Consider the following 27,858-nt stretch of genomic DNA (forward strand, 5'->3'; position numbering starts at 1 on the left):
ACAGTCTGCTTTCTTCCAGGAGACCACAAAGAAAAAGCATTTCCAACGTCTGAATATTTGTAATAATTATGTGTATTTATGAGCTACAATGTAATCGGTGGAATTAATTTTTTAGCATTGAAAATTGGGCAATTACCCCTGCTAAAATGAACAATTACAGTCTTTAAAATGTGAACCTGGACCAAGTGGAATGGTGCGAGGATTTGAGGCAAAATGTCAAAAGTATTTTTAGCAGTTAATTTCCCTGGCAGTGGGGCCATGTGCTTGCTTCTTTGAGGTGTTCTATTGTTGCCTTAGGTGGCGACTTTGCATTGCTGTAGGGGCGCTTCTGGCAGGATATCTACCACCGTAATGATCTCTCAAAACAAGTTTCATGTTATGAATGAATATACCAGTTGCATGGTGCTGCAACGCCTCTGGAGAGATTTTTAAGTCCTATGAGAAGGGAAGGCCACACATTTATAGAGCTCTAAGAGCCATGTTGTGAATGGAATGTGACAGGTTCACGGGCATCAGCTGTAGAGCATTCTCGAAAAAAGTGGGTTTCATAGCTTTCAGAAATGAGCTATTTATAGAACTAAGTTATGTTTATGTTTATGTATTTATATTTGTATAGCGCATATGTCACCGTTCGGTCTCAGAGCGCTTGCTGAATCTAGAGGTTAGAGAGACAAGGGGCAGTTAACAGATTTAAAATAGCCAGGTTTTAAGATTCTTGCGGGAAGTTTTGTGGTTAGGGTCAGTTCTAATAGATAATGGTAAGGAATTCCAGGTGGTGGGGCCTATTTTGGAGAAACTTCTTCCCCATTTCTGACAGTCCTGACCTATGGGACTTTTAAAAGATGTTTATTTGATGAACGTAAAGTCGTTCCTGGGCAGTAGCCCTGGAGTTTTCTCTGAAGGTACTTTGGTCCCTGTCCGTTTATGGACTTGTGCACTAGGCAGCAGACCTTAAATTTGATGCGCTTTCTTATTGGGAGCCAGTGCAGAGTCCTGAGGCACGGAGCTGAAGGAGTGCGGGGAGGAAGGTCAAGAATCAGCCTTGCGGCAGAGTTTTGCAGGGTCTCAAGTTTAGTTAAGAGACGTTCGTTCACAACAGCCAGAAGTGCGTTCCCATAATCAAGGCGACTGATTACGAGGCCCTGGATGAGGGGTTTCCGGGAAGCGAGTGGAATCCACTTGAAGATTTTTCTAAGGCTTCTCATTTGCCAAATGCTGGTGTGTACCACTTTGTTTATGTGTTGGGACAAGGTCAGTTTGTCATCGATGATGATTCCCAAATTCCTTGCTGAATTTTTTGGAGCTGGGCACGGGCCTAGGGATGATGGCCACCACTCTTCCGACTAGATTTTATTGGCCTTGCCAAATCGCAGAATTTCTGTTTTCGCGGCATTTAGCATTAAGTCGTTGGTCGTCATCTATTCTTGAATGGAGATCATGCACTGTTGGAATCTCACTTTGGCATCTAAGTGATTTGGTCCTAGGGTTATCAGGATCTGGGTATCGTCGGTGTAAGATACCGTCTCAAAGCCGTATGCTTTGATTACTTTAGCTAGAGGCGATAGGTATATATTAAATAAGGTTGGGCTCAAGATCGAGCCCTGTGGGAATCAAGTTAGCACCTGATGCCTATTCTTTAACTGTCCCCAGTCCCCAAAGCCAATAGGTCTTGCCTTTGGGACCTTATACGTACTTAGTTTTGCAGCACAATATCCTTGTTTTGCGTAGCTCTAATTCTAATAGTTTTTTAGGTGAAGGCGCAATTATCTCTTCTGAAATTTATTTTCCTTGATCTTTTCATAAAAGTGCCAGCCAAGGGATTGTCCTTGGGTTTTGTATCGTTTGTTGTCTGGTAATGGTGGAAAAGTGTGCACCCACACCTCTGTGCATTAGCATACCCCAAGACCACTGCCTGGATGTAGATACCTTGTTGAGCCACATGACTAAGCATTTGCAATGCAAAAGGTCTCGCATTTGCGAGAGTTTGAGCTATTGGCATTGTAAATGACAATGCCTTATTTATGCGTTTGAAAACCTGCAAGCTGTGCATAAATAAGCACTTTGTACTTATAGCTCTTGCTTATGAGAAGCAAAACTGGCAGTCTCTTTTACTGACAGCCTTGCTTCGCGTAAGCAAGGACTATACGTACAAAGTGCATGTTTATGCATTGCTTGTAGGTTTTCAAAACAAATGAATAAAAGGCATTGTCATTTACAATGTCAATAGCTCCAACTCCAGCAAATGCGAGACCTATTGCATTACAAATGCTTGTTTATGATAGCGATGAAGGAGAGCAGGACAGAGTAGCCTCATAGGCTGTCATTATATGGCTAATAAAGAGTGTGCCTTTAGGAAGCCAGATTCCACCAGTATCCCATCATGCACAGCAGGTGACAGTTGCTTCAGTTCTTTTTGAAGGCTTTGTGTAAACAGATAGATTATATGAATACCTGAAGGGAGGGAGGGTCGCTTAGGACTATAAGAACGAGGGAGTAGTTTATTTTCTGTAACTCCAGTTCTGTAGTAGGGGTATATCTGTTATAGTCATAATCTAGTGAATAGTCCCGCCCATGTGCGTGGACCCCGGAGCAATCAAAAATAATCTCTTAAAGTGTCGAAAAAATGCAGAACTGCACAGACACTTAAGAGAGAATTTAAAGACATATAATGCAGCCTATAAACAGGCTACACTGTCCAGTACTTCAGCTAGAAATTCCACCAAAAATCCACAAAACAGCAAAGCCTGTCCAGATTTCCCTTGCCTTCAGCAAAAACCCCTCTGGAATGATAGAGAGGAAGACATGGACAGACAAGCCCCATAGGCTGCCATTATGTGGCTCCGAACAGGATACTGTGCCTTTAAGAGAACTTTCCAGAACTTCACAGTATCCCAGAATGCCCTGCAGGTCCCTCTAACTTTCAGTTCTTTTTGAAGGCGTAACACGCCAGACATGTAGCATTCCTTACATGAATATCTTTCTCCACCGGGGAGGAGGGCGGGCGCTTATGACTATAACAGAGATACCCCTACTACAGAACTGGAGTTACAGAAAAGTAACTACTCCTTCTGTAGTAGGGGATCTCTGTGTATAGTCATAATCTAGTGAATAGAATGGCAAGCCCATCCCCACAACAAGCGGCGGTGGAGAAAAATTCCGCAGCGAAGCCTGTCCAACCTGAGCATCCGCCCCGGATCAGTGTCCAGACAGTAATGCTTAGCAAAGGTATGAACCGACTTCCAAGTGGCGGCCTTGCAAATTTCTGCAATCTGCACATTACGGAGCAAGGCTGTCGTGGCAGCTTTGCCCCTGGTGGAATGAGCCTTAGGCTTACCTCCTAAGGTCTTATTAGCTTTCTGGTAACACAGTTGTATGCAGCACACAATCCACCTAGAGATGGACTGCTTAGAGGTCGCAAGACCCGTCCTGACCGATCCATAATTGATAAACAACTGGTCTGACCTACGAATACCTCTGGTCTTATCCAGATAAAATTTCAACACCCTCCTAACATCCAGGGAACGTAGAGACCTTTCCACTGGAGATGAAGGGTTCTGAAAGAACGTAGGCAAAGTTATAGTCTGGTTGACATGAAAGTCAGAAATAACCTTGGGAAGAAATTTAGGGCGAGTACGCATAACAACCTCAGCAGCATGAAATACAGTATAAGGTTCATTACAACACAACGCCTGAATTTCACTCACCCTGCGGGCCGATGTAATGGCCACGAGGAACGCCGCCTTCCAGGACAGGTGCTGCAACAAAGCCTTATGAATGGGTTCAAAAGTCTCCTTCATCAAACTGGACAGCACCACATTCAATTCCCATGAAGGCGAGGGAAGCCTGACAGGAGGGAACACTTTCTTCAAGCCTTCCAAAAAGTCCTTGATCACAGGGATCTGGAAGAAGGAAGTCTGTGAAGGGCTTTTCCTGTAGGCAGTCAATGCAGCGAGATGAACCTTAATGGAATGAACATTAAGGCCAGACCGCGCCAAATGCAGAAGGTAAGGAAGGATGACATCTTCCTTGCACGTCGTTGGGTCAAAGTTCCTGGACACACACCAGATACAAAACCTCTTCCACGTGTAAGCATAAGAAGTCTGAGTGGAAGGTCTCTTAGACTTCTTCAGTATGTCCATGCAATCGTCGGGCAGATTCAAATGGCCATATTGCACTATCTCAGGAGCCATGCCGCCAAACTCAAGGACGAGAGGTTGGGGTGCAACATCTGCCCCCCGAACTTCGTGAGAAGGTCCGGCCTGCACGGCAGCCGTATGTGCGGAAGGATTGACCGGTGTAGAAGGTCCGTGAACCACCACTGCCTGGGCCATTCCGGGGCAATCAGGATCATTCACGCCCTGGACCGGGACAGCTTGATGAGCACCGCTGGAATCAGGGGAATGGGCGGAAAAGCGTAAACAAAGCTGTTCGACCAGTTGATCCAGAGTGCATTCCCCAGCGTCCCTTGCTGATAGTACCTGGAGGCGAAGTCTTGGCATTTGCTGTTTTCGGCGGTGGCGAACAGATCTACGTCTGGCGTCCCCCACCTTTCGAAGACTTCTCCTAGTACGTCGTCGTTTATGACCCATTCGTGGTTTTCCTGAATCAGTCTGCTCAGTGCGTCTGCCTAAACATTCTGCACACCTGGTAGATGGGTAGCCGTTATCGTCAATCCTCTGGCCAGAAGCCAGCGCCAGATCGTCTGCGCCTCCCGAGACAGAGTGCGCAATCTCGACCCCCCCCTGCTTGTTGAGGTAATACATCGTGGTTGTATTGCCCGTCTGTACAAGCAGAGAGTTGGTCTGGAAGGAAGGAAGAAAGGCCTTCAGTGCCAAGTGAACAGCTCTGAGTTCCAGGAAATTGATGTGATACGTGGACTCCATCTGAGACCACGTTCCTTAAATCTGTAAGTCTCCCGAATGCGCTCCCCAGCCTTGGAGAGAAGCATCCGTCACGATAGTCTGAGTAGGGATGTCCTTGTGGAAGGGAACCCCTCTGAGGAGATTCTCCGGTGAACACCACCACTTCAGAGACTAAAGAGCATGCAGAGACAGTCGTATCTTGTCGTCCCAAGATACTTTCCTCTGGTCCCATTGGTCCTCCAAGCACTCCTGCAGAGGTCTCATGTGTAGCCGTGCATGAGGAGTGAGGAAGATACAAGAGGCCATCGACCCCAGTAGAGAAGACACCGTCCTCACTGTTGTAGATGGAGCGGTCATAAGAGCCTGAGCCTTCCGAAGGATCGATCGCCGTCGCTCCTCCGAAGGAGACATGCTTGCTGACCGCGTATTGATGGTGGCCCCAAAGTACTGAATGCACTGGACCGGGATCGGGACAGACTTGGACATGTAGATGTGCAACCCCAACTTGTTCAAGAGAACGCACGTCTTCTGGAAGTCTGCCTGAGCTTCCGAGACGGAGGAGGCCTTGATCAACCAATCGTATAGGTACGGGTAGACAAACACCTTGTTCTTCCTGAGGTGTGCCGCTACCACTGCCATGCACTTCGAGAAAGTCCTGGGCGCAGATTTCAGCCCGAATGGCAGCACTGTGTATTGATAATGGTTGGTGCCGACTTGAAATCGCAGAAAATTCCTGTGTTTGTACACGATGGGTACGTGGAAGTAAGCATCCTGTAGGTCTATGGCACAAAGCCAGTCCCCCTGTTGCAACTGAGGAAAAATCTGATGCAACAACAGCATGCAAAACTTTTCTCTGCGAATCCACTTGTTTGCCTGCCGCAAGTCCAGAATGGGCCTGAACTCGTTCTTGTCCTTCTTGCGAACCAGGAAGAACCGGGAGTACAGACCTTTTCCTCTTTGAGACAGAGGTACGTCTTCTATCGCCCTTTTCCTTAACAGGATATCGGCCTCTGCCTGGAGCTCGCGCAGTTGATACTGCGAGCTGACCGGAGGGATCGCTGGAGGAGGGCTGATGAACCGAAGACTGTATCCATTGCAAACAATATTCAGCACCCACTTGTCCGGAGTAATTTTTCTCCACTCTGCCAGAAAAAATTGAACGCTTCCCCCCACCGGAGCGGGTAACGGATGAAGCGGAAGTAACCGCTCAGGGTCGAGACCCGGCCGGGCCCTTGTTTGCGGTAGAGGACTGCTGTCCTCCTCTACCCTTTTGCCGTTTCTGGAAGGGTCTTCGGAACTGCTGCTGTTGTTGCTGCTGTTGTCCCGAAGACTGTCCCCGTCCTCTTCCTTGTGCACCGAACCGCCTTTGGAACGGTCGGTAGGCTTTCTTTTCTTTGGGCTTCTCCAAGCCCACAGCCGTAAGGGTCTCCGCCTCCGCCTTCATGCGGGCCATCTCATCATCTGCGTGTTTCCCGAATAGGGTCTCCCCCGAAAACGGCAGATTGGCCACCCGCTGCTGGGCCTCCGGCTTGAGTGACGTGAGCCGTAGCCAGGCATGCCGCCGCTGATTGATTCCATGACAGTAACCATGTGCGGCCAACAGGGAGGCGTCCGCTGCTGCACTGATCACCTGGTTTGATACCAGCATCCCTTCCTTGAAGATCTCCTGGAAGTCCACCCTCTTGTCTTTCGGTAGCAGTTCCACGAACTGTAACAGGGAGTCCCACAGCGCCCTGTCGTAACGGCCTAGCAGAGCTGTATTGCTGGCTGCCTTCATGGCTGCGGAAGCGGTCCCACACGCTTTCCTGCCCCCTGAGTTGATCCACCGACTCTCTTTATCTGGCGGCACTGTGGATGACTGGGAGGTAGAATGCAATTTCCTTGCCGCCGTCACAATCACTGAATCCGGTACCGGATCCACTCTCAGAAAGGCAGGGTCCGAATCCGGGGCCCTGTACTTCTTTAGAAGCCGGGACAGAGCGGCCTTCACCACCGCTGGCGTGAGGAACAGCTCCTCCGCAGGTTCCTTCAATCCAGGTACCAGAGGCAGAAGAGGGCGAGACAAGTGCTTCTTGTGAAGCGTCTCGAAGATCACGGACGTCGTAGGTGTTGGAGCCGTCACCGTGATACCCAACTTCTCAGCTCACCTCAGGAGAACTTCCTGGAATGTGGCAATGTCGTCCACTGGAGAGATCCTGTTCTCAGGAGAGTCCGATAAGGTCGGTGAGTAGGAATGGGTCCTGTAAGAGTCCGTGCGGGACCTAGACTCTCGCCTCCTATGGCGACGCCTAGATCTGGTGGAGGATCTATGACGACTCCTTGATCTTCCTCTCCGTCCGGAGCGTGAGCGGGACCTCCTCGGACGAGGACGGTCAACCGGGTCCACTGGAACGGGTGACTTGGGTTTGGACGGAGCCTTAGGTCTAGGTGTACCCTTGGGAGGCGTCGGAAGCTTAGGTAACGAAGTCGACCTCGGTGGAATCGGAGGTGGCTTCTCGGGCAACCCTGGCCCAGGTTGCGGTGGAGGCAACAGAGGCGTAGTAGGCGTCCTCGGAGGGGGACCCCTCGGTAACGGAGGAGGGGGAGTCACCTTCCCTGACGGGGTATACACCGAGTGCGGCGAACCCCCTTCTCTTCCAGCCTGGGACGTAGGCGAACCTCCCACGGCGTCGGGTCTACTTCCACCTCTTCTCGGCGTCGAAGAACGGCGACCATACGGCGATCGTCGGCCCCTGGACGTCGAGCGTCTCTTCCTCGGCGTTTAATGCCTTCTGCGCCTCGACGGCGACCTTTTGCGCCTAGACGGCGACCTTTTGCGCCTCGACAGCGAACCTCAGTGCCTCGACGGCGAACCTCGGTGCCTCGACGGCGATCCTCGGCGCCTTGACGGCGACCTCCTGTGCCTCGACGGCGGCCTTGGCCTTGACGGCGACTGATGGCGAAGACCTCACTGACGACGTCCGCCTCCTCTTCACCGACGGCGAACGGCGGTATCGCCTCGACGGCGAGCGCCGACGGCTGGCTCGTCGACGTCGATCGCTCGACGTCGACGATGACGACGAAGAAACAGTCACCGGGGACTTCGAAGGTCTAGTGATATCCCTCGACGCCGAGCGTCGACGTCATTTCGTCTCCGACGATGGGGAACAGACCGCAGTCATTCCTCTCGACGCCGTAGTGGGTGCAATGGACCCAGGCGGAGAATGGTGACGCTTGCTGGTCTTCCTACCCCTGGGGGACCCCCCAGAGGCCTCAGCATGGGCAGAAGAAGCCCCTCCAGACCCACCTTGTGCCTTCAGTCTTCTTTCTTCGAGACCCTGAAGTCTGATCTTCTTCCTTTCCCTCAGGGTCCTTCCAGAGAAGCCTTGGCAGATAACACACTCCTCTGGAACATGAGAAGCTGGTAGGCAGAGGATGCACACCTCATGGTGGTCCGACCTGGCCTTTTTCCTGGAGCACTCCGGGCATTTGTCGAATAATGCAGGCATATTCGACAAAAAACAGAGTGAGAAAACCAAGAAGAAAAGCCCCACAGCACAATAAAGTACTTAAACTGTGAAAATTAGTGAAAAACACCAAATAAATCCCAAAAAGGGAGAGCTCAATGCTCCAGGGTCCTGCTAGCAGGAGCCGGAAAAAAGAACTGAAAGTAAGAGGGACCTGCAGGGCATTCTGGGATACTTTGAAGTTCTGGAAAGTTCTCTTAAAGGCACAGTATCCTGTTCTGCGCCACATAATGGCAGCCTCTGGGGCTTGTCTGTCCATGTCTTCCTCTCTATCATTCCAGAGGGGTTTTTGCTGAAGGCAAGGGAAATCTGGACAGGCTTTGCTGTTTTGTGGATTTTTTTTTTTTTGTGAAAACCTTTATTTCGAGAAAGCAATACAAATACAGACCTACAACCACAGGGGCCGGTCAGTAACAACCAGGTGAGAAACAGCAGGACAGAGACGTATGGAATGTTCGGTCACGGGGACTGAGGGATGACATTCGTTTCTACTAAGGGGGGGGGTACAGATTTCTCCACAATACGAGTTCCACTGACCCCATATCCTTCCCCATTTCTTAGGTCGTCCACAGGCGAGGTGCACAGTTTTCTCTCGAAACATGCACCAATCCATGTTGTCCTCCCACTCGGAAACCAGAGGCGCACGTGGAGACCCCCACAGCTGGGCGATGTCTCTCTTCGCAATCATGTTGCCAAGGGAAGCCCATTGAGTCTGCGCTATGCTATAATCATTCGGCTCCCACACATTCAACAGACATCTCCAGGCCTCCGGTAAAAGCGAAACACCCGTGACTTCATCCATAACCTCATGCACTCGTTTCCAATATTCCACCACTTCCGGACATTCCCACAGAATGTGAAGAAAAGTAGCAAGCATACCACAGCCACGCCTACACAATCCATCCAGAGAATAACCCATACGCAGCAAACGTGGACCCGTGACATACACGCGGTGTAGTATCTTCAATTGCACCAGAAGATCTGAGCGATTATTAATCAGTTTTTTATAAATAAGGGAGCTGGTGCTATCCGGGACATGCGCGTCAAGCACCTTATCTTCCAAGGGAGAGGACTCCGGGACATCGGTACCGACAGGAAAGACAGATACGAGTGCGTGGCGAACCTGCAAGTAGCGGAAGTGCTCCCTATCGCCCAGTCTATATTCTTGTTGGAGTTCCATAAAAGATTTAACCCTCTCCTTGACCCAGACGTCCCCAACCTTGCTAATCCCTATGACATCCCACTTGTCAAACCCCTTCGTTCTCCAAAGACAGCCCAGTCGCTCAGCCGCATAAAGCGGAGTAGCTCTGGTCAGCCGATCTACCCATCCCGTGGCAGCTGTTGCCGCGCCCCACACTCGTACCGAACACTGGTGGGTCCGGTTAAAAACTTTCCCGCCGACCTAGAGTACAGCGCCCTGTTATAATCTCCTCCCGGGAGCTGCCATCTATCCATCTCAAATGCCGGGTTATGGACCGGGCCGTACATTGCATGGTTGATGGCACTGAGTTGCGACGCCCAGTAATACCTCTTGATATCAGGCAGCGCAATACCACCGTCGTACCAGGGTAGGGTCATTTTCGCCAACGCAATGCGAGGTCGCCCACCCCATATCAGTTTCCTCTGGAGGCCCTCAATCTCCCGGAAGTAACTTGCAGGCACCAGGTCAAGCGTGTTCTGAAGGGCATACAAAAAGCGAGGGAGGGACATCATTTTAAACAAGGCCGCTCTCCCAACCGGGGACAACGGCAATCCGCACCATGCCACTACGTCAGATCGGAACCGGAGGAGTGGCGGGAGCAGATTCTTCTCATTTCGTACGGCTGAGTCCAGGGAGATATATATCCCTAAGTATTTAAAGCAGTCACGCGATATTGGTATCGGACAGTAACGGGGCAACAGTGGTATCTCCACGGTGAGCGGGTAGATACAGGATTTAGGCCAATTGATGGCTAAACCCGAATTTCTTCCAAAGGAGCGCAAGACGTCAAACAGCACTCCCAGGGACTTACGAGGGGAAGTAAGATATAGCAGGATGTCATCCGCGTATAGGGATACACGATCCTCAAAATCAGGGAACCACCTAATGCCCTTTAGCAACGGTTTCCACCTGAGCCACGCTGCCAGGGGCTCAAGAGCAAGCGCGAAAAGGAGCGGTGACAATGGACATCCCTGTCGTGTGCCTCTGCCAAGAACGAAAGGCTCCGAAGCCCTGCCGTTGACGACCACTTGGGCCATTGGCTGTTCGTATAGGAGTTTAACCCAGCCGATAAACTGAGGCCAAAAACCGAATTTAGCAAGTGCCACCCACAAATACGGCCATTCGATCGTGTCAAAGGCCATCGAGGCATCCAACGAGACCAAAATTGCCGACTCGCGAAGCGACCCCGCTCTAGCAAGCACACCATGGAGGCGGCGTAGATTGAGGGACCGTATTCCGGTGAGGAATAAACCCTGATTGATCCGGGTGTATAAGATCGCCAATAACCGTAATCAAACGATTAGAAAGGAGGTTCGCCAGAATCTTGGGTTTAACCTTCAGGAGTGAGATCGGTCGATATGAAGAACATTGATCACAAGGCTTCCCATCCTTATGAATAGCAACAATAGAAGCCAATCTCTGATCTCGGGGGGAAAAGCCCAAGATCGGGCGGTTCCAAAAACATTTGGCGAAGGTATACGCAATTGTATCCGGACACAATTTATACAGCTCTATCGGGAGACCGTTCGGACCAGAGGCCTTCCCTGAACGAAGGGAGCGAATAGCGAGCGCTATTTCATCAGTAGAAAAATCTACCTCCATAAGCTCCCTATCAGACTCCGAGAGACTAGGCAACGCGATATCTTGTAGTAGCAAGTGTGAATCCTCCTCAGGCCTGTCGGAAACCGGCGAGTAAACCTTCTGAAAGTGCTGAGCAAACACCGCGACTATACCCTCCGGGTCCACGATTCGTTCACCGTCCTCATTCACCACCACTGGCACCACACGATTCAGCCTTTCTCTATTATCCAACCACGCAATCAACTTCCCAGCCTTATCTCCGACGTCATACAATCGCCCCTGTTGCTCACGACTCGCTGCATCTGTCACCAGCGCCTTGTAATCGGCCTGTTTAAGGGCCAAAACATGCAAACCCTCTGGTGTGACTTCAGATCCCAACTCCTCTTCCAACGACACAATTTCAGTCTCCAATCTCACCACCTCTTCATTCTTACACTTTCTCGCAATAGCAATCAGAGAAAGGGCTTGACCCCGGACAACAGTTTTAAAGACCTCCCACAGGGACACCGAAGAGGACACCGACCCAGCATTCTCCACAAAGTAATGGTCTACACATTTCACTACCTCAACCCTTGTTTTCGGATGACGCAGATGCCAGGGGTTAATTGGGGCAACCCGGCCTCCGGCTTCCAATTGTACATCTATCGTAATCCAGAGAGGCGAGTGATCCGAGATCCCCCAAGCAAGATGGCGAATTTCCCTCACAGAGACCATCTGCGCCGCTGGCAATAGGATATAATCAAGCCTAGAGAGACTTCCGTGTGCCCTCGAGTAGAAAGTATATTGTGCCTGCCCAGGGTGTAAGTACCTCCAGCAATCTACCAAACCCAATGCATTCAGGAAATCGCTCATCCATAATTGCGACCTCAAAAGAGTCCGGGGTGGGTGACGATCTTCACTACCACAAACAACCAAGTTAAAATCCCCACCAACCACCATCATACCCAATGGGAAATTTAACACCACTCTACCCAGATCAGAAAAGGTGACAGACTGTAAACCCGGTGGGACATATACAGAAAGAATAGTGATTGTCTTCCCTTCCCAGCGACTAGTAATGGCCGCGTACCGGCCTCTTTCATCTAACACAGTATCATCTATCTCCAAGGGGAGGGAACTCCGAATCATAACACCCGCCCCCCTCGATCCAGTAGTGAATCCGGAATGCGCCACCAAGCGGTATCCCCTTCTGTTCATTGCCTGGCAAGCATTTCCTATAAGATATGTCTCCTGCAATAGTACTACATCAGGTGAAAGACGTTTCAGATACTGTAAAACGATCCCCCGCTTAATCCTGTCACCCAGACCGTTAACATTCCAACTCAGTACCCGTAGCCCCCTATCCCCCCTTTTCCAGAGCATGAGCAATGCCCCCCCCCCAAGGAAACAGACACAGTGATCGAAATATGCAGCAAAACAAACTCTCGGGATAAACAAATAGACAAAAAGCATACCCCACCCCCCGGAAAACCCGCAAAACACCCCCCCCCCCCCCACCCTGCACCCCTGCGTTAGACCCGAAAGCCACCCCAACTTGCAGTGTGCCTGTCGCCCCATTAAACTAATCTACGGAAAGAGAGAAAAGACCCCTTAGAGGAAGAAGAATCCCGAGCCCTTCCGCCACCTAGCAATCAATAGGTCATACAAAAATAATAATCAAACCCCCGCTGAAAGTCTAGATAGATGGCCCGCCAGTAAGGGCTCACTCCGCCCGTTCCTCCAGGCCGCCTTCGGCTCCCGTCGACCGATCTTGTCCATCACGATGGGTCGGCAAAGTATCCAGCCAGTCACTCGCAACCTCAGGGCGGTCAAAGAAGAGCACACGCTCCTCGTACTGGATCCTCAAGCGAGCTGGGAAGAGCATGGCATATTTTAGGCCCATGTCTCTGAGGCGCCTTTTAACACCAGTGAAGCTCATACGCTGTTTCTGCACCGCCTGCTTGAAGTCCGGGTAGAAGTTGATCGATGCATTATCAAATTTCGTAGGTCCGTTGGTACGCGAGGCTTGCAGGATAACATCCCTATCACGAAAATTGAAAATCCTGGCAATAATAGGCCTCGGTGCAGCGCCCAGTTTAGGCCTACCACCCGGGACTCTGTGAGCACGCTCCACAGTGAAAAAGTTGCTTAGTCCCTTAGGCGCGAGATGGTTCAATACAAGATCCTCCACCAAAAGGTCCATAGAGAGCTCTGAGGAACTTTCTGGAACACCAATGATATGAACGTTGTTACGCCTGCCACAGCTTTCAAAATCGTCCAGTAGGAGAGCAAGCAAGTCGTTTGATGATCGAAGAGTACGAACCTCCGCTTGTAGATCCGATACATCCGTCGTGAGGCTTGCAGTTTTAATGTCCAGCGACTTGACCCGCTCGTTGGTTTTCGCAAGGTCCGTTCTGATAAGGTTGACTTCAATCGCAACCGTATCTATTTTTGAAACCAGGGTCTCATATTGCTGGCTCGTTGAAGTCTTAACGCCGGCAATGGCGCCCATGACAACCCGCAGTGTCAAGTCCTCCATTCCAGGAGAGCTATCTCCAGTCTCATCCGAAACCTTGCCCACCCCACCTGGGGATCCCTTCGGGCGGGCAAAACGGTCGATAGTGTTAGACTGGGCTGCACCTCCTCGGAATGTGCCCCTGGTGGCTCTCTTCTCACTATCCGGCCTGCCCGTCATACCGGTGAGCGAGCCCGGCCGGGCCATTCGAGATCTGGTGAGAATGTCTCCCCAAGACACCAACCAACAAAGGCAGGGATGAGGGCAAAGGGAGAGAGACGTAGGGCCAGCCGCAGAGCGAGGTCAACAGTCGCAGCAGTCGGTTAATCACAGTGGATGATGAATCAAAAGCGAAACCGAAAGTACCACAGGGGCGACAGAGTGATGCCAGCAGCCGCTGTTGTTCAATTGCCACCTGGGTACTTCAGAGACTCAAGGCCGCAGAGGTCCGTCGGTGTAGGCCCCAAAAGTTTGAAGGCGCAGAGAGTCCGGTTCCCAGCGTCCAAATCAATTTCTGAAAAGCGATAATATGTCAGCAGGGCATCAGCGACAATAACCCGTCTGAGTCAGGATATTTAGCAGGATAGATGCGGGAGGTAGGAAGGGTCTCGGGAGCCCTGTGCTCACGCGGCCATCTTGGATCCGCGCGTAGCTCCTCCTCCGTTTTGTGGATTTTTGGTGGAATTTCTAACTGAAGTACTGGACAGTGTAGCCTGTTTATAGGCTGCATCATAGGTCTTTAAATTCTCTCTTAAGTGTCTGTGCAGTTCTGCATTTTTTCGACACTTTAAGAGATTACTTTTGATTGCTCCGGGTTCCACGCACATGGGCGGGACTATTCACTAGATTATGACTATACACAGAGATCCCCTACTACAGAATGTTACTTACCTGTAAACAGGTGGTTCTCCAGTATTGGTGTCTTTCATAGATTCACATGCTTGAATATTACCAGTCGTCGAAGTGGGAGTCCCACTGTAAATAAAATAGCAATAAAATACTAATAATATATGTATGTAAAAACATAACACATAAAATACACACTAGAAAAGGTAGAAAATACCCAGACCTAATTCCTACATAGGAATACATGGTAGAGATAAAAAACACTTGTAACATATTCCTGTCATTATGTTAGTCCAAGCTACAGCCAATCATGCGCCAGCACCCCTCCAGAACCTTCTCCTCAGAGGTCAGTCCCTCAGATTTTCGTAGCACAAAAGTGACAAAAGAGTCTAAGAGGAGAAGGGAGCCTCTGAGGGGAGGTGGGTGGGTCGCATGTGAATCAATGAAAGACACCAATACTGGAGAACCACCTGTTTACAGGTAAGTAACACTTGTTCTTCTCCAGTATTAGGGTGTCTTTCATAGATTCAAATGCTTGAATAGAATAGTGAGCAGTAGTAGCCGCTAAGGCTCGAATATTCATACAAAAGTATGGAAGAACCCCAATGAGACAATAATATAGTCATACAAGTAATAACAGTAAGCATATAAAACCATAATGGAGGAAGGAAGACAGAGGCTCACCTTAGTTAAAAAGATTGCGAAGCACTGCCTGTCCCACTGCTGTATCTGCTTAGTTGATGGCATCCAGGCAGTAGTGTTTCGTGAACGTGTGCCTGCTGGACCACGTGGCCCCTTCATCAGATCTGATGAAGCGGCACACCGGCAAACAGGGCAGTGAGGATGACATGGCCCTGGTGGAATGAGCCCTCATTGAAGACTGAAGAGGCTTGCCAGCTTTCTGATGGCAGAAAGCAATGGCTGAAGAAATCCAACGTGCAATAGTTGGCTTGGTAACAGGACGCCCTTTGCGCATAAGGCCATAGGCAATGAACAGTTGATCGGGCCTGCGAAAGGGGGCCGTCCTGTTGATGTAAAATTTAAGGCATCTTTTAATGTCCAAGGAATGTAAGCGTTGCTCTGCCGGAGATTGAGGATCGGCAAAGACATTTTTCAAGAAAACAGGTTCATTAATATGGAAATCCGTGGGCACCTTAGGCAAAAATGTTGGATTGGTGCGAAGCACTACACTTTTCCGATTTGAATTGGAGAAAAGGAGGCTTAATGGTGAAGGCGTGAATATCACTCATGCGATGTGATGAGGTCAGAGCAAGGAGAAGGTCTACCTTCCAGGATAGAAACTTTAAGTCCACCCTGTGGATAGACTCGAATGGTGCCTTCATTAGTTGAGCCAATATGACATTGAGGTGCCAGGTAGGAGGAGGACGCCGAATAGGTGGGAACTTCCGGAACAGTCCTTTAAAAAATTGGCGGAGACTCTGGAAGAACAGAGCGAGGAGGAGCCATCCTGACGGAAACGAGAGATTGCCGTCAAGAAAACTCTCAAAGTGACCAGCATGTTTCGTTCTCGTCTGTATTTTCACCTTGCACCTACCTGTTTCGTTGACATTTCCATGCACGTTCTTAAGGGCACATTAAAATTTATTTTCTTACACCTCGGGCCCTGTCTTGCTAAACATAGCATTTCTACATTATTTCCTTAGATTAACATGGACCCCTTGAGGAAGAGCTATGCTCGAAATGCATCGGAGATTTTGTGACTTGTTTGCCAGAAAACACAGCCATGCTACTTTGAATCTTGTTTTTGAAAATTTAAATAACTACATGTATTCAGCTGCTGGCTGTTGCCAAAAATTGAACATTTAATCTTGCGGCATTTAAAACACAAGACAACACAAAGTGAATAAAACTTTGAACCAATTGAATACTCGCGTTTAATCACTAGCAACTGTCTAGCTCATAGGAGTGCTCTGGAGCCTAACCTTACACCCGTAAGGTTTTCTTCACTCTTGTTCATCACATGCCCCTCCCGGACAGAAGGGGATCACCCAGAGCACCCTAAACAAAAAAGACCTACCCTTCACCTCCTTATTACAAGGATCACCTTTCGGAGTGCAGCGGATCCTATTCTCAAAAGCCCTGATTGAGCCAGTTGCAAAAAGAACGGGAGCAGCTGAGCCTGAGTGGAATGAATAGGATGGTATTAGCATCTGCGTACCAATGACAGAATCTCTTCCACTTGAACTTGTAGGTTTTAACTGTAGACAGAGCTCTGGCCTGAGCGAGAATGTCTCTGCAGTCTGGCGAAATATTCAAATGGGCAAATTCAAGGTGCTCAGGTTCCAGGCCGATAATTTCAGAGAGGAGGGATCCGGATGGCAAATCTGACCCTTGTCCATCGTGAGGAGATCCACCAGAGACCGATGACAGAGGCCTGGTAGAGGTCTGACTCGCTCTTCAACCCAGAGGTCCCACCTTCTGACTGCATCTGCTCTTTTCTTCGCTCCAAGGTACCATGAAGACAAATCTTCTCTCGGTCTCTCAGGGTATGCCCTGAAATGTTCCTGCAGTGATGGCAAGAATCAGGAACATGTTCTTCTGAGAGGCAGGGTATAAACACCTCATAGGTTTTGGCCTTTTTCCTCCCACAGGTTGTGCATTTGCCAAAAAGAGAAGGCATTTTTCTGAGAAAAAGACTAATATCGGTCAGAAAAAGCAGGGAGAGTCCAAAGATGTTGAGTAAAACAGTTGCCATCAAAATTCAGTTGAGAATTTTGAACAGAAAAGCCACAAATTGGCAAGCTCAATGCTCCGGGTCCTGTCAGCAGGACCCGGAAGAGAACTGAAGCAACTGCCATCTTCTAAGCATGATGAGATACTGGTGGTATCTGGGTTCCTAAAGGCACAGTCTTTTTATTTAGCCATATAATGACAGCCGATGAGGGTACTCTGTCATGGTCTCCTTCATCTCTATCATAAAAGGGGCTTGCTAGGGATATTTATGCTGTTTGCAAATTATCCTCAAATACTTTATTGTGGTCCGTTTTCATCTTCATGAAGAAGACTCCAGCCAATGTAGCCTAGGTATATAGGCTGCATAATCTGTCTCTTTCTTAAGTGTCTTTTCAGGCCTTCCTGAATAAAAGCAAAACTCTACACTTAAGAAGCTATACTGAAAAACTGCTCTGAGGTCCCCACACATGAGCGGGACTATTCTGCGCTTAAGACTATTAACGGAAATCTCCTACAAGAGACCATTAGTTTTCAATTATGCGTTAATAAGAGCATTCAAATGCACTGTTGCAGCTTTCTCTCTTACCATTTTCTGCAATTCTACTGTGCTTATTCTGCCAGCCTCCTTCTTCATCTGCTCCACACATTTATGAGCTACGTTTAGGTAAGCTTGGAGGTGATGACGCATCACAGCAAGCCGCAAAGTGCACAAGAAAATGATAATCCACAGACGCAGTGTATCAAAGGATGCTTCTGTCATTCTGAGGAACACAAACAAAAGAAGGTTTTCATACAGATCAGCAGGACTATAAAATGAAATTTTACAACAAGGGAGTATGATTGAGTGTTGATCTCACAACTACCAAGACTATTTATCAATTGTAAATCAGCTTCCCTTAACATTAGTTTTTTTGTTTCACATTCATACCACAGACAATGATGTACAGGGAATGGATGGCATGTGGCATCAGGAAGACCAGGGTTGAAGGACGAGGAACACAAGTTCAATAAAGAATTCTTACACTGATGTCCTTCATATCAGTTAATAGGAAGACTGTAAACAACCAAAAACCCAAGAGGAAGGCTGACACCAAAGATATCAAAAACAGATTAAAGGTCTATCCGAAGACTTTCAGAGTCCTGCTTAAAGAAAGGGTTGATACTGGAGCCGACAGTCAAAGTTCTCTTTAGATAAAATCAATGAATATGAGTGTAAATGCAATGTAAAGAGTTCTAAAAATGGGGTAGTGCGCAGCACGCTTAGTTGGAAAGTTATTCCTAACTGCATAATCATGACTATCAAGATGAACACTGGAAAGAGTTAAGTGAACAAATGTGTTGGGCACCGAAACTTGATAAAACCCCCATGGTGGTTCCAAAGTCTACTCGATGAACAAGTAACTTCAGAAGAGCCTCTGTCTTCTTTCCCTTAGCACCGCCGAACACCTACACTTCCGGATCCACACCGACCCCAACACCAGAGGAACTCTAGTCTACAGACCCCCCCCGGACCCCATCCTCAGTTCAGCATCTCCATCACCAACTTAGTCAGCATGCACGCCTTCGCCTCCTCAAACTACATATTCCTCAGAGACCTGAACTTCCACCTCGAGAACAACAACAACACCAACTCCACCACCCTGATTGACAACCTCGGACTCAGACAGCTTGTCACAACGCCCACCCACTCCGCCAGCCACACGCTCGACCCCATCTGCTCCGCAAGCTCCCACGTCTCCTTCAGTCACACCACTGAACTCCATTGGACCGACCATCACTACATCCACTTCGCCTTCCGGAAACCCGGCACGCACCACCACACCCAACAGATCCACCACCACAGCTGGAGCAAAATCACTGAAGACCAGCTAAACACAGCCCTCAACCGAAGCCCACCCGCCGCCCCTACCAACCTCAGACGCTGGATCGACAACTGCGCCAACACTCTCGCCTCGATCAAGAAACCCTCCAACAGACGCACCAACAAGAATACCGCAGACCTCCACGCAAACCTGCCGAAAACTAGAGAAAAAATGGCAACGCGGACACCAGATAACCACGCAGCCCACAAGAAAGCCATTCGCCAACACTATCACCTCATCAGATCTGCCAAAAGGACCTCCTTCAAGGACCGCCTCGACAACAACGTGCACAACAGCAAAGAGCTCTTCAACATTGTGAAGGAACTCTCCAACCCCAGCTCCACCACCGACATCCCACCATCGCAAGACCTGTGCGACGCCCTTGCCATCAATTCCATCGCAAGATCGCAGACATCCACAACAACTTCGACACTCTCACCACCCCAACAGCCAACACCTCGTCAGATCCCACGACCACCACCCACAGCGACCCCCTACTCGCATGGACCAACATTAACGACGAGGACACCATCAACATCATGAACACCTTCCACTCCGGCTCTCAGTCAGACCCGTGCCCTCACCACATCTACAACAAAGCCAGCACCACCATCGCACCCCATCTCTGAAAGGCCATCAACATCTCCTTCGAGACCGCGACCTTCCCAGATAGCTGGAAGCACGCCGAGATCAACGCCTTGATCAAGAAACGCAAGGTGGATCCGAAGGACCTCAAGAACTTCCAGCCCCACTCATTGCTCTCGTTCCCAGCGAAGGTCATCGAGAGAACCGTCAACAAACAGCTGACCCACTACCTTGAGATCATCATCCTGGACCCGTCCCAGTCCGGGTTCCGCAACAACAACAGCACCGAAACTGCCCTCATCGCCGCCACCAATGACAACATTGCCATGCTGGACAACGGTGAAACCGCGGCCCTCATCCTCGTGGACCTATCAGCCGCCTTCGACACCGTCTGCCAGCGCACCCTACGCATACGCCTCCACAAAGCAGAGATCCGAGACAATGCTCTGGATTGGACCACCTCGTTCCTCTCCGGAAGAACCTAGAGCATCCGCCTTCCTCTCCGAAGCCTCCAAGATCATCTGCGGCGAACCCCAAGGATCATCCCTCAGCCCGACATAGTTCAACATCTACATGGCCCCGCTCGCCCACGTCGCCAGACTGCACAACGTCAACATCATCTCCTATGCCGACACACAGCTGATGCTCTCCCTCACCAAGGACCCCCTCACTGCCAAAACCAACCTCCACGAAGGGATGAAAGCCATCGCCGAAGGGATGAAAGCTATCGCCGAATGGATGAAAGCCATCGCCGAATGGATGAAGAACAGCCGTCTGAAGCTGAACTTGGACAAGACTGAAGTCCTCACCCTCAGCCTGGTACGACTCCTGGTGGCAGACCGCCCTGGGAGCTGCACTGGCACCCACCGACCACGCACGCAACCTGGGATTCATCCTTGACTCAACGCTCTCCATGACCAAGCAAGTCAACGCGGTCTCCTCTTCCTGCTTCAACATCCTCTGCAAAATCTACAGGTGGACCCCCATCAACACAAGAAGAACGGTCACCCCGGCCCTCGTCAGCAGCATGCTAGACTACGGAAACGCACTCTACGCAGGAGCCCCGACCAAACTGCCGAAACGACTGCAACGCATACAGAATGCCTCTGCCCCCCTGATCATCGACATCCCTTGACACAACCACATCACACCCCACCCGAGAGCCCTGCACTGGCTCCCTGTCAACAAATGGATCATCTTCAAGCTCCTCACCCACGCACACAAGGCTCTCCGCTAAACCGGACGAGCATACCTCAACAGTCGACTCACCTTCAACACTCCGAACTGACAGCTCTGGCCACTGACCTCGCTCTCGCCACCATCCCCCGCATCCGATGAACAACCTCCAGCGGCAGATTTTTCTCCCACCTCGCCGCCAAGACCTGGAACACCCTCCCCACACAGACCCAGGACCTACCAACCTTCAGGAGGCTACTCAAGACAGGCTATTCGAGCAATAGCAGCACCCTCGCCCCATGCCTGGAGACCCTCACTGGTGAGTGGTGCGCTTTACAAATGCCATGATCGATTGATTGCCCTTAGCCCTTTAAAAAAAAAAATAACCAATTCCTTAGGGAAGATAAAATAATTCATCTTGTTTAATGTTACAATGAAGCTCCATGGCACTGGTTATTTCCGTTATTCCACTGATTCAAATGGCTTACGAATCACATCAAATTCAGTTTTTAACTGGAAATAGCAGTATTTACTATAAGTATGTATCACATTTTATTCTGATTCAAGATGCTCCTTTCACTCAGCAAACGCTTGCTCATACGTACCTTGAGATCATTCGCGCTCTGGAGTATTTTTAGGGAGAAAGTATCTTTTCATGATCATATACATATGTAAGTAAATGGATTTCAGTTTCCAAAACTGAAACAGACGTTTTAGTTTACTTTTGTGTTTTTTAATAACAATATTTAAAGCAATGAGAGCCATCCACATTCTTAACTTGCAATGAACCCCTGGTTTTAACAGACATTAAGTCAACTTGATCCGAGCCTACTAACAAAAGAATCAGGTAGAGGTTTAATACAGCGAGATGAGAAAGAAGTCACAATGAGCACAGGATCTTAATGGGCAGTGCTCATGCTCACCAATGTTGCTGGCAAATACAGTTAAACATTCAAAACCCACATTGGCGGCATCTGTGAAAACGAGGTTGGTGATTGCAAAGATGTTTGACAGCAGAGTTGGGCTGGCATAAAGGGCATCTGACAGGTCTGTGTGGGTCATTGTTTCGTTGCTGCTTGTGGGCCTATTCTATTGACTGGTGGGGTTTTTTTCTGTTCATTTCCCTGATATTACTGCAAACATTGCCTGTAGCAAGTTCAAATTCATGCAGTCTCCCATGCCTCAAAAACACTTATAAAGGGACTCTTAACCATCTCCCAACTGCCTGAATTTCCAAACATGGGCTCACTTTTATTTTCCTGCCCATGCCTATTTTCTGTCTCAGTCTGACCATGTCGGAGAACTGGGATCTGTAGAGAGAAACACTTGGTTTTTACATTCCTGGAAACCACGGCATGACTAGATGCCCAACTTGGACATGTAGGGAGCAAAAAAATAAAATGATTGAGGACAAAAAACAGCAAGATAATCTGTCCAGTAAGAGTACATTTAAAGTGACATTGGTGCCTTGTTGACTATTTCCAGATTACCTGGAGGTTCGCCCTATTATCCAGTCATCTTACATATACTACTGCTAATGTCACCCGAGGTCAGGGACAGATTTATCACACAGTCAGGTCTTTGTGCAACCAAAAGCCAAAGAAATAACAGAAGTCACCCAGAGTGGAAGATATACGGCTCCAGGTAAGGAAGTAGACCAATCAATCTGGAGACAGAAACCCAAGATTTCAGCCCCTTTTAGATCAGTGATCTTGAAGGAGGAAAATTGAAGCGTATTGAGGTAGAGAATTCCTATCCCACCTACCCGTGAATCCAATCTATCTTGTCTGTGTATGGAGTACCCCTGGGGAAGGGCCTGCGCAATGTCTGGGCCTCACCACTCCCAAAGCTATGTTTCTGTAACAAACAGAATATCAAGGTTCCAATCCAGGTTTAGATCATGAATATTCTGAGAGTGCTGGAAGAGAGATCAAGCATTAAGTAGTCCTCCTAGGAGTGGTGATTTGGAGGGCCTTGCTGCTTTCTTATGTTTGTCTGGTTGGAGGTAAAGTGCAAACTTGCATTTTCTACATGCATTGGGGCCATTCCAGTTTTCCAGGTGCAAATAATTGTCACAGGTCTGTTGTGTCTTATTGAGGCGGAGTAATACATCTCTTGTTAATAGCGTACATGGCTTGCAAAGGGCAGCATGGCTGGCGCTGGCCACGGTCTGGGTGCAGAAGGGCTTGCCGTTGCCGCGCCCGCTGCATGTCTGAAGGCAGGCACATTCTATAGTGCGAGTGCCCCAACCACTAGACTGCTAGTGGACAGGAAGTGACTGCACTTCTGGAAAACTACCGGAACTCCACTCCTCCTAGGAGAGTGTCGGAGCTAGGAGGCTGGTTAGTGGGTATGTGAGGCTCTCAATCCAAGAGCGGAATCCGGGAAAATTACCGTGTCTAACAGAACGTGTTCAAAAAAGGTGAAAATTGGTATACATACAAATTCAAATCAGTTACTAATTCCACCAAAATCTAAAGAGACTTTCTGGAAGGCGTTTGGCTTTGGCAATCTGTCTAAAAATAGGGCTGAGAAACAAAGATTTGCCGTAGGCCCCTCCCGCCCTAACTAAGCAGTCTGTATATTGTTCTAAATATTTCTTAAATCAGGAGCAGATTAAGTGCATAAAAGATGAGCAGCGTAAAAGTGCACAAGGAGGTAGATGCACACACGCAGACAGACACACACGCAGAGACAGAGACACACAGACACACTCGCAGAGACACGCACACAGAGAGACACGCACACAGAGAGACACGCACACAGAGAGACACGCACACAGAGAGACACGCACACAGAGAGACACGCACACAGAGAGACACGCACACAGAGAGACACGCACACAGAGAGACACGCATACAGAGAGACACGCATACAGAGAGACACGCACACAGAGACACACAGAGAGACACGCACACAGAGAGACACGCACACAGAGACAGAGACACGCACACAGAGAGAGACACGCACACAGAGAGAGACACGCACACAGAGACAGAGACACGCACACAGAGACAGAGACACGCACACAGAGACAGAGACACGCACACAGAGACAGAGACACGCACACAGACAGCCAGGCGCACACAGACAGCGACACACACAGACAGCCAGGCGCACACAGACAGCGACACACACAGACAGCGAGACACACAGACAGCGACACACACAGACAGCGACACACACAGACAGCACAGCAACACACACAGTCAGAGATAGAGACACACAGAGATAGAGACACACAGACGGAGATAGAGACACACAGACAGAGATAGAGACACACAGACAGAGATAGAGACACACAGACAGAGATAGAGACACACAGACAGAGATAGAGACACACAGACAGAGATAGAGACACACAGACAGAGATAGAGACACACAGACAGAGATAGAGACACACAGACAGATAGAGACACACAGACAGAGATAGAGACACACAGACAGAGATAGAGACACACAGACAGAGATAGAGACACACAGACAGATAGAGACACAGACAGAGATAGAGACACAGACAGAGATAGAGACACAGACAGAGATAGAGACACAGACAGAGATAGAGACACACAGACAGAGATAGAGACACACAGACAGATAGAGACACACAGACAGATAGAGACACACAGACAGAGATAGAGACACACAGACAGAGATAGAGACACACAGACAGAGATAGAGACACACAGACAGAGATAGAGACACACAGACAGAGATAGAGACACACAGACAGATATAGACAGGCACACAGACGGACACACAAACCGAGAAACCGACACACACAGACTTATGTGTATGTTGGGTTTGGTGGCTCAGTGGACTAGCATCCGCTGCAGGGGCCTGTGTTCAACCTCATGGTCACAGTTTTTTATACTCTAGCCCCGCCCCCCACTGCCCCCGTCCCCACAGGTGCGGCCCTTGGCCACAAACCACACTCTAAATTTGGGCCTCGAGAGAGTTTGCGAGTACCCATGGTCTAGACAGTGAAGTTGTTCCTCTTCCTAGGAGAGATGAGGCAGAGCATAAAAGGTAGGCAAGGTGATGGATTGGACTACATGAAAAGGGGTGACTTCTTACGACAGTAATGAGGACCTGGTACGTAGAATCAACTAGTCTGAGTAGATGCTAAGAGATGGAGGCTTTGATGAAGCTCACTGACCCTCTAGGCTGATGTTATTGCAACAAGGGAGGATGTCCTGATAATAAGAAGCCTGAGGGGACTTATGTAGGGGCTCAAATGAAGCACATTTGAGAAAAGTGAGCACAAGATTAAGGTCCCAATGAGGCATGATGAAGCTTGAATGTGAAAGCATGTGTTGTAACCCTTTCACAAGAATCTGTTCACAACAGGGGATTTGAAGAGGGATAGCTGATCAGGCAGTCACAGAAAGACTGAAATGTCAGAAAGGTAGCCCTGAAGAGTGCCCAGAGCAGAGCCTTGATGGATGAGAAAGAATAAAAGATGGACCATAGAGAGGGGAGCAGAGAGTGTGTCAATCAGTTTCTCTGCACATCATGCCACAAACTTGCTCTAAAGGCTGGGGTATACAGTCTTGGCAGATGAACGTCTGACTGGCAAGATAACATTACAAACTATGGGCAGAAGGTTGAAAGCTGTGAACTGTTGCTGCTCAATCTCGACACAAGAAGGTGGAGCGCTGACAGGTTCAGGTGCATAACCCTCCCTTGCTGCTGCAACAGAAGGTCCTCCCAAAGGAGCAGCCTGATTTGATGACTGATATCCATGTTCAACAGCTCTGGATACCAAACTCTCCGACCACAAAAATTACTTTGGCACAGTCGTTCTTTAAAACTCTGGGCAGGAGTGGGATGGGCGGAAAGGAATTCAAGACCCCTAATCTCCACTCGAGAAGAACAGTCGCCTTGGAAACTCCCGCGAGCAGAACTGCTCACATTGGGCATTCTCTGCTTTGGTGAACAATTCTAACCGGGACTTTCCTCACTGTTGAAAGCCCATGCACCACCTCCGAATGGAGACACCACACGTGATCCCTTAGGCCTCTATGGCTGGGTTTGTCCAACCTGGTGTTAATAGAGCCTGCCAGGTGTTGAACAACCAGATAAATGCCCTGATGTTCCAGCTATGTAAAGAGACATAGGGCCTTCCGACAAAGTGTCCATGACCCCACCCAGTTTGTTACAGTACCAAATGGCGGCGGTGTTGTCCGTGAACACCTGCACTAGCCTTCCCTCGATGGAGGACAGAAAGGCTTTCAATGCCAGCCGGATTACCCGGAGCTTCAGAATGTTGATGTGGAGTACAGATTCCTCCGAAGACCAGAGGCCTCTAATCTCCACCTCTACCAGATGGCAACCCAATCCAAGGAGTGATGCCTCTGTCAATATAGGCACATATGTATGGGAAAGAGTAAGGGGTTGGGCTCTGACTGAATCGCGGTCCGTTAACCAACACTGCAGATCTTTGCAGTTCCCTCTGAGCTCTCGACCATGTCGAAGAGATTCCCATGATGCTGCGCCCATAAGAACTTCAGGTCCCACTACAGAGCCTGCATATGCCAGTGGACATGTGCCACAAGCAGGATGCAGGAGGCAATGAGGCCCAGCAGCCTCAGGCAGTTTCACTGAAATCCAGGATAGAGGCTGACACATCGGGATCATAGCCTGAATATCCCGGACTCGCCATTCAACTCAAAACTGCACTGTGTCCAGAACAGCTCAGATGAAAGGGAGCACCTGAGAAGGAGTAAGGTGTGACTTTGGCAAGTTGATAGCAAACCCCAGCAAATGCATGAAATCTGCTGTAATCTAGAGGTGGGACACAACAGCCTGGGGCAAGCTCGCCTTCAACAGCCAGTTGTCAAGATAGGGGAAGACTGGCATTGTTCATCTCTGCAGATGAGCTGCAACCACCACCATCACTTTGGTAAAGAACTCAAGGGTGCTGGTAAGGTGAAAATGGAGCACGGCAAATGCTAGACACCCACAGTGAGCCGCAGGAAACGCCTGTGGGCAGGCAGGATGGCAATGTGGAAATATGGATCCTGCAAGTCCAATGCTACCATTCAGTTTCCCGGGTCCAGGGCAGAAAGGACTTCAGCAAATGTGATAGTTTTGAAGTTCTCTTTTTTTGGTCCTCATTTCACCAAAACTATTGAAAATCCAAGCTATACTTTATTCAGTGGTGGCCATCAGCCTGCTGCTGCATTGATTTTGCCAATAACCATGTGCTTAGGCATAATCATAGGACACTCAACTTTCTGTAGCTGATATGCCACTCCATCTTATATACTCGGCCCCTACTGTATCCACCCTGGCTGGGATGCTTCCAATATCCAATCTACAGTTCCATCTTATTTCTTTTAGCCAGCTCTCCGGTGAGGGAGGACTTGGATCAAGCCAATGTATGCAGATCTCGCTTCTAGCTAGCAATAGTAAGTAGAACAACAGGGACCGCTGGGATCTACAGAGGAGATGTCCAGTTGTGATAGCTACCCCTAACAGAACTAACAAAGGAGTTATCCGGATATTTTCCCCTACCATATCCAATATGATGTTACTCGCAGTGAGGAAATATAAATTTTATGGTCAAGAAATGTTCCCTAACGTGTACCCCACCGTCTCCATGTACAAGCTTAAAGTGCATGTAACTTCCCTCCTGTGCCAGCTATGAAGACGCAAATACATTTGCGTCCAACGTTAACATGTCCTCTTTCAGATCCACCTTGAACGGGTTGAATACTCCGTTTCTAAGTATGCCGTGCCAACGTCTTTATGTAGTGTACTTTACACATTTTCCAGCCCAGGCGAAGTAGGCCCTGAATTCTGCCATCAAGCCTTTTCCTGCCTTCTGACTCTAAATGCCTCAGCCTAGCCTGCCTCTGTACCCGTGACCTTTACCTTACTCCCTGCGCGGCTAACGGCGCTTAGCTCAGCCTGTTGTCTGCCAAGACTGTACTCAACCTTCGAATTATCTGCTCCGCTCCTCAGAAATACATTCCTGCCTACTAGTTCAAGTAAACATCCTTCCAGCTGCAGAGCAAAGGGCCCGGCCTCACTGTCTCCGTGCAAG

General features: G+C 49.2%; 1 protein-coding gene across 1 annotated transcript in view; it reads right to left on the reverse strand.

Annotated features, from left to right (window-relative positions):
* TMEM161B (transmembrane protein 161B) overlaps positions 1–27,858 on the reverse strand; it is a 341,202-nt gene that overhangs the window by 95,196 nt on the left and 218,148 nt on the right. The window contains exon 10 of the mRNA XM_086960872.1: positions 17,771–17,945. Coding sequence (XP_086816998.1) covers positions 17,771–17,945 — 175 coding nt within the window. The remainder of the gene's footprint in view (positions 1–17,770; positions 17,946–27,858) is intronic.

Source organism: Lissotriton vulgaris, chromosome 3_1, assembly GCF_964263255.1.
Source record: "Lissotriton vulgaris chromosome 3_1, aLisVul1.2, whole genome shotgun sequence".
Taxonomy (NCBI): Eukaryota; Metazoa; Chordata; class Amphibia; order Caudata; family Salamandridae; genus Lissotriton; species Lissotriton vulgaris.